The sequence below is a fragment of the Miniopterus schreibersii genome, assembly GCF_964146895.1.
Source record: "Miniopterus schreibersii genome assembly, chromosome: 8".
NCBI classification, from domain to species: domain Eukaryota; kingdom Metazoa; phylum Chordata; class Mammalia; order Chiroptera; family Miniopteridae; genus Miniopterus; species Miniopterus schreibersii.
In genome coordinates this window covers 2,729,705-2,742,098 of record NC_138109.1, presented here as the reverse complement: position 1 = coordinate 2,742,098, position 12,394 = coordinate 2,729,705, and the positions used below count along the sequence as shown (strand labels likewise).

The 12,394-nt window shown below is 38.5% G+C and overlaps 1 protein-coding gene across 4 annotated transcripts in view; it reads left to right on the top strand.

Annotated features, from left to right (window-relative positions):
• The window catches only part of SPEN (spen family transcriptional repressor), a 71,362-nt gene that overhangs the window by 32,601 nt on the left and 26,367 nt on the right, over positions 1–12,394 (top strand). For all 4 annotated transcript variants that reach the window (XM_081145874.1, XM_081145876.1, XM_081145875.1 and 1 more), the window contains exon 4: positions 11,360–11,520. In XM_081145874.1, the coding sequence (XP_081002000.1) occupies positions 11,360–11,520 (161 nt within the window). The remainder of the gene's footprint in view (positions 1–11,359; positions 11,521–12,394) is intronic.

Genomic DNA, 12,394 nt, shown 5'->3' with positions numbered 1-12,394 from the left:
ATCCAGGAGATCGAGGTTCAATTCCCAGTCATCAGGGCACATGCCCAGGTTGCAGGCTCGATCCCGAGTCGGGGGTGTGCAGGAGGCAGCGGATCAGTGACTCTCATCATTGATGTTTCTATCTCTCTCTCTCTCCCCCCCCCTTTCTCTCTCTGAAATCAATAAAGATATATTAAAAACCAATAATAATAAAATAAACAACTTTAAAAAAACAAACAAAAACCCCCCAAACTATTCTATCTTCAATTACAAATTTTTAGTGTCATGACTACTTTGTGCATAATGAGCCTCTTCCGCAGACCCTCTTTGAAAAATAAGAAATAAAGGAGTTAAGGATTAAACATGGCCTAATACCTGATCAGAGAACATCCAGAAATCACTAAGAAATGTTAAAGCCACAAATAAAATAGTATATTTATTTTTTGTCTTTCTGGATGCCAGGGTAATACAGAAAATGTAAATTTCCATAGCCTTGCTTATGTTTTGAACTTCTGGTATGAGGTTGAAACCTCTATGTTTTACTTATGGTGAGAGTTTATGCGGCAGTTTGGGTGATGATGTCCTCTTTTATCCTTCTTGAGTTGTTTTCACTTGGAGGCTTTCTGTGGTCATTGTCAGAAGCCCTGGTATAATTTCACTTTACCCTGAGCAAGGGATCATCTATACACAGAGAGAAAGGAACATGTGGTCTTTTCTGAAGCTCAGAATTTTATTACAGGCATCCTCCTCTTAATTTTTTAAATTTTAAATCTGTGTCTTAGAGTACAAACTGAGTGATTGCCTTTATTTATAAAGGTTAGTTTTGTGATTGCTTCTCCTGTGAGAAATGGAAAGAACACCATCTAGTAATTTATTTACTTAAATTATTAGTCATCCATTAAATTATATGCTATTAGAGTTTGCTGCTGGCAGTAATATAAAGTCACCTCTATAGAACATCTTCCTAAAATCACTTTGTGTGATAAGTGAACTTCCTTTTTCCAGGTAGACAAAATAGTAAGTGAAATGTATTTTAAAATTAAGAGTTGGTTTCTCCTAAGAATCTGTCATACTCTAAAAACTTCTTTTGGTGTAGAGAGTGTGTATTTCTAATAAATATACACTAAGGTGCCCGGCCGGGCATGGCTCAGAGGCTGAGCGTCGACCTGGGATCCAGGCGATTGGGGTTTGATTCCCGGTCAGGGCACATGCCCGGGTTGCGGGCTGCAGCCGATCAGTGACCCTCTCATCATTGATGTTTCTATCTCTGTCCTTCTCCTTTCCTCTCTCTGAAATCAATAAAGATATATTTAAATATATATATATACACACACACACACACACACACACACACTAAAGTGAGGGTAATAAAATATATTCTTAGAATCAGGTGGGAAAACATTACACATAGCTCAATAAAGTTTGGCTTAGCTAATAACCCTTCTAGTTTTTCTTAATGACATTAACTTTAAATAAACCTTGAATTGTTAGTGTGATCCTGAACAAGGGATGGTGGGGTTTTTGTTTGTTTTTTAAATCATCAGCAAAGATAGTTTTTGTTGTTTTTTGTTAATTCTCACCTGAGGATATTTTTTTCATTGCTTTTTCAGAAAGAGTGGAAGGGTGGGAGGGGGTAGAGAGAGAGAGGGAGAAACATTGATGTTTGTCTCTTACATGGACTGGTTGCCTCCTCCGGGCACCCCGGCTGGGGTTGGGGGACAGGGAGCAAACCCGCAAGTCAGATACATGCCCTTGACCAGGAATCAAACCCGTTACTCTTGGATGCGGGTGGTGATGCTCTAACCACTGAGCAAAACCGGCCAAGGAATGAATGTTACTTTCAGTGGTGACTGGATGGTCAAACTAGCCTTGTGACTGTTCTGTGTCATATGGTAGGTAGAGCCATTTATTGTAGCTTTGTGTTTGTTTCCTCTGGAAGCAACTGCAAAAGAGTTAAGCAGAAGGATTTTAGACTGGAGTTTCTTAGTAATTTGGAGTCATTTATAAATAAATAAGTTCACTAAATAGTAGATGGCTTTAGACTTGTAGGGAGTCAGGTGCCCTTATAACCTCTTGGTTCTGACACTTCCTTAATGGAGAGTTCAGAAGTGGAAAATGGCAAACTTTTTAAAAATTCTGGATAGGAAGGAGATGAATTAGCACTAAAGTTAAATTGGAAAAAGGCAAAACCCAAAGTTCAAATTTACTCGTGGGTTTGGTAAAGGCTACAGTAGTTGTATGTAATGGTTTGGAATAAAAATACGTTTTTACTTGATATGTGTGCTTTCTTGGTTTAAGCCTTTTGAAACATTTTAGTTGTTCATACAAGAAATACATCTGATTTTGCATACTGTGTTCAGTTAAGGGAATGAGAAAATCTCATTGTTATAACTGACCAGTTTAGTTTTCTCCTTAGTTTGTCCCTCGAGTAAGGCATCCCATGGACGTGCTAAAGGCTGTGCTGCCGCACAGAAGGGTGTCTTGTTCCTTAGGCAGACATGTTATGTCTGCTAATTACTTTCACGGAGCATGCGTGTTGGATGCTTTTTGCTTTGAGTTACTTGAATAGCAGGTTTTCTGAGTCTTAAGAGATTGCTAAGAATGCAGTGACTCTGTGGGCCCAGGCTCTTTGGAATTTATACTAAAAGTACTCTGGGCTGTGCTCACTTCAGCAGCACATATACAACTATTGGAACAATACAGAGAAGATTAGCATGGCCCCTGTGCAAGGATGACACGCAAATATGTGAAGCTTCCATATTTAAAAAATCGAAATACACTGGGCCAAGGTTCTTCTGGCTACAGTGAGAATATGTAGAAAAATGATTTTTTCACTGTGAATTTTGTACTTAGTAGATCTGCCTGTAGTAGAATCTGGTCACATATCTGCCCCCCTGAAATCTGAACATAAAGTGATAAGTCTCACTTTGTGACTAGGTCTTTGTTAGTTCCTTATCAACTTTCCATTCTCCTGTCCCCCAGTCCCTGGAAGCCACCCTTTCTACTTTCTGCCTCTATGAACTTGACTACTCTAAGTACCTCATAAATGGAATCATACAGTATTTGCCCTTTTGTGTCTGGCTTATTTCACTTAGCATAATCTTTTAAAGATTCATCTGTGTTGTAGCAAATGTCAGAATTTTTTTCCTTTTTAAAACTGAATGATACTCCTTCAGGTTTTGGAGGGTAAGCTTTAATTATCCAGCCAGTCAACTATTTCCATATTCCTTTTATTTAACCCCACCCAAAGAGTAATAAGCTTAAAAACATTAACTGGAGCTGTAATTGCATCCCCAAGAGTTATTTGTACTTAGTCTTTTGTGAGTAACTAAACCTCATATAGCATATTTAAGCTCAATTTTAAATGGCTATTTTCTGTCCAAATAAGACCCTTTAAAAAGCAGTCTTTAATAATTTTGTTTTTTCTTATTTATGTAAACTATTAGACTTCAGAACAGGAAGAGAAATAAAACCAACTATTAATTATTGTTGAATTTATCACCACTTTAGTGACCATGAACACTAACCCTGTTTTCTCTTAATCTTACCTACCTGTAAAGTAGAAACAGTACCTGTGTCTAAGGTTTAGACATGCTTGGTAATTATAAATGCTCATAGGTGAGAGCTAGATGAAAACTATAACTCAAGAAAAGTTAGTTTCTGAAGTCTCGATATTCTATTGTATTTAGAAATCCTTAGGAAATAAATTATTTTGTATATCAGCAATAAAAGCTGATGACAGTAAAAAGAAAAATTACTGCTGATGGATTATGGTTTTCTTTCTGCCTTTACCTTTGTCTAATAAGAGAAAGCTTTTCTCTTTTGTCAGTTTCACAGTGTTCATTCAGTTAACCATTATTACTTTTTTTTTAAGGTTTTTTATTGATTTTTAGAGAGGAAGGGAGAGGGAGGGAAAGAGAGACAATGAACATCGATGTGGGAGCGAAGCATTGATTGGTTGGCTGCCTCTTGCATGCTCCCTACTGGGGACCGAGCCCTAAACCTGGGCATGTGCCCTGACTGGAAATTGAACCGACAGTCTTACGGTGCACAGGACCATACCCAGCCAACTGAGCCACACCAGCCAGGGCCATTATTTTTTTTAAAAAAAATCAGGTTTTCTTCTATTAGAAGTCTTTGTTGTTTCTAATGATAGAGGAAATCTGTGGACCAAAACAAAATAGAAGTTAAAATATTGGTTCTATAATAAACACATTTTTGCTCTTTAATATATCAATACAGTTTTTCTCAATAAGTATACTAAATATGAAGAATTTAGACAAGTTTTCATTAACTTTGGCTCTAAAGAGCTAATTTGTCATTCATACAGTTGAGTCCTATAGTGCTTTCCCATTTCTTTTGCAGTCATTGCTGAATCACCAGTTAGAGCTGCCTCATTTCTGAGGAACTTTACCCAGATAAATAGGGTTGAGAGACCCCTTGATTCAGCAGAGCCTTATTGACAGAAAGCAGCAGGTAGCCTGTTACGTTGACTGGATTGGAATCTCACCTTTTTCTAAGGAACAAAGAGAAGAATCACTCACTTTATATTTTCCTTCTTAGGTCATCTTTGTGTGTGTGTGTGTGTGTGTGTGTTAAAATAACATAAAATTATCACTGTAAACATTTTTAAGTGTACAGTTCAGTGACTTTAAGCACATTGACATTATTGGGCAGCCACCTCCGTTCATCTCCAGAACATTTCATCTTCCTGAACTGCCCCACAGTCTACCCCTTCAACAGCTCCTCATTCTCTTCCCCAGTCCTCTGGCGCCAGCATTCAACTTTCTGTCTCTGTGATCTCACTGTTTAGTCACCTCACATAAATGGAATCATACAGCATTTGTCCTTTTGTGATGGGTTTATTTCACTTAGCATAGTGTACTCAAGATTCGTCCAAGTTGTAGTGTATGTCAGGATTTCCGTCTACTTTTAAAGGCCGAATAATATTCCACTGTATGTCAGTACCACATTTGTTTATGCAGGCATCTGTTCGACACTTGGGTTGCTTCTACCTTTTGGCCGTTAAACATGCTATGAATGTGGGTGTATAGCTGTCTATTTTAGAGTCCCTGCTTTCAGTTATTTTTGTTATGTACCCAGAAGTGGAATTACTGAATCATCTCGAACTTCTAATTTTTTGAGGAACTGCCATACTGTTTCCATTTTACCAATATTTTTACATCCTTGCCAACTCTTTTATATTCTGTTTTTTTTATAATAGCCACCCTGAATGTGAAATGATATCTCATTGTGGTTTTGATTTGAATTTCCCTAACAATTAGTCATGGTGAGCATCTTTTTATGTGCTTTTTGGCTATTTATGTATCTTCTTTGGAGAAACGTCTGTTCAAGTTCAAAGGTGCCCATTTTTCTGCATTTGGTTGTTTTTTTTTGCTGTTGAGTTAATATCGTTATTTTTTTGCTGTTGATTTAATATTGTCATTTTTTTAATCCTTACCCAAGGATGGAGAGAGAAACATCGATATGAGAAACGTCAGTCGGTTGCCTCCCATACATGAAGTGGTGCATTTCTAATAAGAACAGTCACTTTAAGGTTCTCATGTTTGCATTGCCGCTTAAAATTAGCATGTTGGGTGCCCTGGCTGGTTTGGCTCAGTGGTTAGAGTGTCGATCTGAGGACTGAGGGGTTCGGGGTTCAATACTGGCCAAGGGCGCGTATCTTGGTTGCAGGCTCCATCCCCGACCACAGTTGGGGTATACGGGAGGCAACCAATTGATGCGTTTCTCTCACTATGATGTTTCTCTCCCCCTCTCCCCCCCTCCCCCTCCCCCTCCCCCCTCCCCCTCCCTCCCTCTCTCTCTCTGCCCCCCCCCCCCCCCCCCGCCCTCTCCCATTCTCTCTGAAAAGCAGTGGAAAAAGTATCCTCGGGTGAGGATTAAAAAAAAATTAGCATGTTGGGTTTTCAAAGAAGTAATGTGGGTCTCAACTTTGGTACTAATTGTCATTCGAGGCCAGGTAATTCTTTGTTGTGGGGACTGTCCAGTACATTATAGGATGTTTAGCAGCACCCCTGGCCACTGTTCTCTAGATGGCAGTAAGCCTCATCCCCACTCACAGTTGTGACAGCCAAAAATGTCCCTTTGGGGGCAAAAGCACCCCCATTGAGAGCCGCTGATGTAGGTATTCCAGTGATAGGGTTTGTGAGTGAGAGAATAGTGCATGCAAAGACTCTGGACTTTGTTAGACATTTAATTATTTTTTTGGTGTATATTTTAACTGCTTTCTTTTGCTTTCATCCTAGAAAATGAATAATCTTCCACAAAGTTCTCTATAACAGGATCCATGAAATGGGGTTTTTTGAATAGATACCAGTGATTTTCCAGTCAGGTTATTAATGTGTCAGTTGCAGTTCTAGAACACCCGTTATATTTCGTGAATAATTAATAATTGAAAAAAGACTTTGCAGTTTGCAAAAAAGAAATTTTCATTTCATTCTTAGATACTGAGTTTAGTTAATACCTTCGTTTTACTGAGCTTGGTGTACTTTCCTGGGCATTAATTTCAATTGCTTGCACAATTCGTCAGTAATTTCTTGGCGGCACATCCATTACTTATTGGGCACCATACTAGGCTCTGTGTTTAGAAAGATAAATTCAGTGTTGGATTTTCAAATGAGTAGTTATGATACAGAATGAAGAGATTTGAGATGGACTTTGTAGCAAATGAGGCTCAGGAACATATAGCTAAGAAACCAATGAATGCCATAGGGTGGGGTGTGGATGTCAGGATCAGCTCAGAGCAGGAGGTTAACATTAGAGCAAGGATGGACAGAAAGGTACCTTCGCCCTGACTGGTGTGGCTCAGTGGATAGAGTGTCGGCTGAACACCAAAGGGTCGCAGGTTCAATTCCCTGTCAAAGGGCACATACCTGGGTTGCAGGTTCGATCCCCGGCCCAGTCAGGGCGTGTGTGTGTGTGTGTGTGTGTGTGTGTGTGTGTGTTTGTGTGTGTGAGAGAGAGAGAGAGGGAGGTAGCCAGCTGATGTCTGTCTCTGTCTCCATCTGTCTGTCTGTCTCTTGATTTCTCTCTCCTCCCCCCCCTTCCCTATATGCTAGGCAGAGTGCTAAGCATTGTTTAAAATTTATTATTTTTTTAATCCTTACCTGAGGATATTTTTTCATTGCTTTTCAGAGAGAGTGGAAGGGAGAGAGAGATCTTTTTAGGGGGTCTGTAAGGTCCTTCCTATTTCAGTTACATATCTGTGTGAGGTCAGATTTTCTGCGTAGACTTCACACACACATGTATAATCACAATTTGAATACAGAAGGAGTTATGAGAAGCTAGCTATCTTATTAAGTCAGACATTAGAGAGTTTTGCAAAAAAGATAAAACAGTGCCATTCATGCCATTATCTTTTGTTTTAAAAAATAGCTATATATGTGCCTTGGCCGGCGCTGCTTAGTTGATGGGATGTCATCCCATGCACCAGAAGGTTGCTGGTTCTTTTCCCAGTCAGGGCACATGCCTGGGTTGTGGGCTCAGTCCCTGGTAGGGGGCAAGCAGGAGGCAGCCAGTTTTTTTCCTTTGTTTAGAAAATTTGTCTTTTTTCTTTTTAAAAAATGTGTCTTTATTGATATCAGAGAGGAAGGGAGAGAGAGCGCTAGAAACATCAATGATGAGAGAGTCATTGATCAGCTGCCTCCTGCACGCCCCCGACTGGGGATAGAGCTCTCCACCTGGGCATGTGCCCTGACCTGGGCATGTGCCCTGACCTGGAATCGAGTCCCTATCTCCTGGATCCTAGGTCAATGTTCAACCGCTGAGTCATGCCCAACCGGGTGAGGCAGCTGACTGAAGTTCCACTCCCACATCGCTGTTTCTCTTTTTCCCTTCCTCTCTAAAATCAATAACATATCTTCAAATGAGGATAAAATAAAAGAAGTAATTCAGCTTTAATTGTCTTATGTGCTTAGAGGAAAGTGTAAGTAGATTCTTGTAAATCATAGTTCTTTCAGGTTCTTTTATGATTTAGAACTTTAAGTTGATATTGAAAATGTAATATTGATATGTCCAGGTAAATTTAAAGTCTACTTATTAGTTGATGAACCATCATGAGTACTTCAGGACAATTTAGATTGGCATAGCTTTTGATTAACTACTTTTGACTTTTTTAAAAAAAAAGTCTTTATTGATTTCAGAGGGAGGGAGGGAGAGAGCGAGAGAGAGAGAGAGAGAAACATCAATGATGAGAAAGTCATCGATCTGCTGCCTCCTGCACGCCTCCCACTGGGGTTTGAGCCCACAGCCCAGGCATGTGCCCTGACTGGGAATTGAACCTCGATCTCCTGGATCATAGTTGATGCTCAAATGTTGAGCCATGCCGGCCGGGCTACTTTTGACTTTTAAGAAACAGCTAGCCTGGCCGGGCGTGGCTCAGCGGTTGAGCGTCGACCTGGGATCCAGGCGATCGGGGTTCGATTCCCGGTCAGGGCACATGCCTGGTTGTGGGCTTGATCAATGACTCTCTCATCATTGATGTTTCTATCTCTCTCTCCCCCTCTCTGTTCCTCTCTCTGAAATCAATAAAGATATATTTAAAAAAAAAAAAAGAAACAGCTAAATATAGTATTGTAGATCATATGCTTTGATTAATTATTGTGATTCTTTAGTGAATATGAAAATAAGAATTTTAAAAAGTAGAAATTGGCACAGATATTCTGAGCATTTATTTGGGCTTTATGTCAGTTTAATGGGACTGAAAATTACTTGGGGAGAAGGGGTCTAAATTTTTGCCCCCATGTTGATTTAGGATCTTAAAATCCCTAGTACATTTAATAGACTATACTGAAAATGTACATCGCAGTTTAGGTTAGCATATCAAAATGTGAACTCAAAAGTTGTATCATTTTATTTTCATTTATTAATTGATATGAGAGAGAGAGATAAACATGGATTTGGTGTTCCACTTATTTTTGCATTCATTGGTTGCTTCTTGTATGTGCCCTGATGGGAGATCGAACCTGCAACCTGGGCATATTGGGATGATGCTATAACCAACTGAACTTACCTGGCTGGCCAGGGCTCAAAAATTGTGTCATTTTATCACTTGATAATTCATTTTAAAACCTTCCACCTTTCTAGTTATTCACTTCAGATTGGTCAGCAGATTAAATCATCTATCTTGTTTCAAAATTGGTGTGGTAGCAGGGAATTCACCAAGATTATTATCACATTTATAACAAATCTAATTTCTATGACTGTTTTGTACTTTAAAGTTATTGTTAACATTCATTGATCACCTTCCTCCATTTTTATAATACAGACTTTTACTGAACTTTGTTTTTGTTGCCTCGTTGATCATATCAAAAGCCAGAAATTCTGCTCTTGCTATATATGTTTATTTCTTTACCCACTATCGCCAAGTAATTCTGATATAAGTCACATAACATTTTATACTGTAGTCATTTGGTGGCCTTGTGAATAATCTTGTATTGCTTGGTGTACGTAGTACATATAACAGACGTTTTTCTCCTGTGCTGAAAGAGGAGATAACTTTTGTTAACCCTTAATTTGAATGAAAATATAGTATCCTGTTCACTGAGTACTAGTGACACTGCTTTTGTTGAATGACCCAGAAAAAAAATTTTTGTATAGAGATGGGAAAATTGAAGCCCTGTTATTTATAGGAAGCCTGGCAATGGTGATTTGTTTAACTTGGAGGCTTTTATCCCTGGTAGCTTGTATTTTGTAACTCACATATCTCCTTTTGGCTCTCATTGGCACAGGTTTATTTCCCTATGTTTCAAACTGCAGAAAGATCTCATAACCTCATGAAGTTTTTATTTTTTGTCTTAGTAGGTAAAAGCTAAATAAAAATGCTGTGTGAGTTCTAAGTTATAACACCCTGTTTTCGTATAGTATTTTCTTCATTATTATTATTAGTTTTTTTACAAAAAAGCAATAGCAGATTTGTCTCCGATCCTGGGGTTGGATTTATTAATCAGACTGGTTTAAAGATTGTCTTGGATATGAGAGCTGTAGTCTTAGTGCACATGACAAAAACTATCGGGTCTTTCCTCTAGTGAGTGTGCATAAGATGGGTTAGCCTCCGCAGTTCTGGAGAAACAAGGCTTCCACAGCAGGGAGGTGTGACTAGGAAGCAACACTTCAGAAACCTGTAAGTAGCTTTTCATTAGTCTGTCTGGGAAAGCTGCGAAAGAGCTTAGACACACAGCAGTCTCGCACACCAAGTACTGAGGATACTTTTATATTCTCACGGAGTTCTGAGGCATAATAAGCTTGTTTAAATCTCTCTCTCTTGATCTGACCATGTTGGTAATATTTTCTCCTTGTCTTTCAACTGTCTCTGCATTTGAGGGTTGTAGTAAACTGAAGAGTCATCAATTTCATTGACTCATTTCCCACATTAGTCACAAAGCGCCTAATCCAGTAAGACTCAAGGAAACTCACATGCTATTTCTTTATTACACCTTCACAATTTTTTAAAATTAAAATTACCTAGGAAATTAGTTTGGATGTTTCTATTTTCCTAAAAATTAATTTTTCCATGAGGGTTGTAGTAGTAATAATAATAGTAACAGAGCAGTGCTACTTCACTTATTGAATGCTGTCACATTCCAAACTCTGTAAACCTGTGCATTTTCTTTCTTTCTTTTTTTTTTTTTTTAAATATATCTTTATTGATTTCAGAGAGAGGAAGGGAGAGGGGGAGAGAGAGATAGAAATATCAGTGATGAGAGAGTCATTGATCAGCTGCCTCCTGCATGCCTCCGACTGGGGACCGAGCCCACAACCCAGGCATGTGCCCTGACTGGGAATCGAACCGCTATCTCCTGGATCCTAGGTCGATGCTAAATGGCTGAGCCACTCCCATCCGGGCTTATTTAATTCTTAACCTATGTAATAGATACCGTTGTTATTTCTGTTTTACAGATGTATAAACTGAGACTTTATAAGAGGTTAAGTGACTTGTCCAAGAATATATGCTTTATGTCTAAGCTAAGATTTGAATTGATATCTCTGAATCAAAACCCCATATATCCACTGTTCTGTTATTATCATTACCCTTAAGTGAATTGTGTTTATTAAAGTCTTACTCTACTTGGAAAAAAGTATTCAGATTTTGCACAGAATGAAACATTTGTCTTTAGGCGGCATGTGGTAGGGTAGCGTAAAAGATAGTTATTTTGCCTCCACTTCCTCAGGCCACTGTTTGCTGTTGTCTGCTATCTCTGAAGGTACAGTATGACATAGATGTGGAGGAGGTAGGGCGTCCTGAAATCTCAGACCTACAGTTTAGGCCTTTTAATTATTGCCACTTGTTGATCCTAAGAAGTTTTATATGCTACAAGTATTTTGTTTGTCTTTTCACTAAAGTTTTCTTGCCCTTCTGCAGCACTGATTCTAGCAGTAGTTCAAGTGATGACTCTCCAGCCCGGTCAGTTCAATCTGCAGCAGTCCCCGCACCCACTTCCCAGTTGCTTTCATCCCTGGAAAAAGACGAGCCCCGTAAAAGTTTTGGGATCAAGGTTCAGAATCTTCCAGTACGCTCTACAGGTAAGTACTGTCCTTTCCTCTCTGCCTTTGGAGAATGAGAGACTGAGCAGCTTGAATTTTATACTTTGTAGTGACAACAGGCTTTGTTGTTTTTTATTTTATTTTATGCTTTCCATCACCATTTATCCCCTCTATGCCCTCTTCCACCCCACCCCCACATTCACCACACTGTTGTCCATGCCCATGAGTTCTCTCTTTTTTCTTTTTTGCACAACCCCCCTCCCCCCAACAAGCTTTGTTTTTATGGTTCATTAATATTTAATGCCATGTAAGAAAAAGCAGGTGATTATTATAATTTTATGTAGTGTCTAGCTTGTTATGTATATAAAGATTGCATGTATTCTGCTTGTAGTTATTGTATAAAAGTATACATATATGTTATGCACATATGCATATACATATACATACATAAAGATTGGTGCATATAATATAAAGAAAGGGTGGTTTCTCTTTGAATAAATATACTTTCTGGATTAAATATTTTGATATTAGGGAAAATTTGGATTTATTTTATTGCTCTGGAGTTCTATGTTATGCGAAATAAGTTTGGACATAAAATTATGATAGGAAACCCATTTCAAAATATTAAGAGTTTAAGTGAGGAAAGTCATGAACAATGGAAAAGTCTAGTAAAAAGTTCTCCTGTAGTCTTTAATTTACTCCTGATATTTTTAATTGACAATTGACCATAATACACTGATATTCCTACATTAGACATACTATGTATGTAAACAAATGGATGGTCAAACCTAAAAAGATCACACTAAGTATTTCTTAGCTAAGTGCATTTCAGTGATTGCTTAAATTCTTTATTAAAACAGCCTATAAAATATACATACCAGGTTTGTGAATAGAGATATTGAGACACAAATGT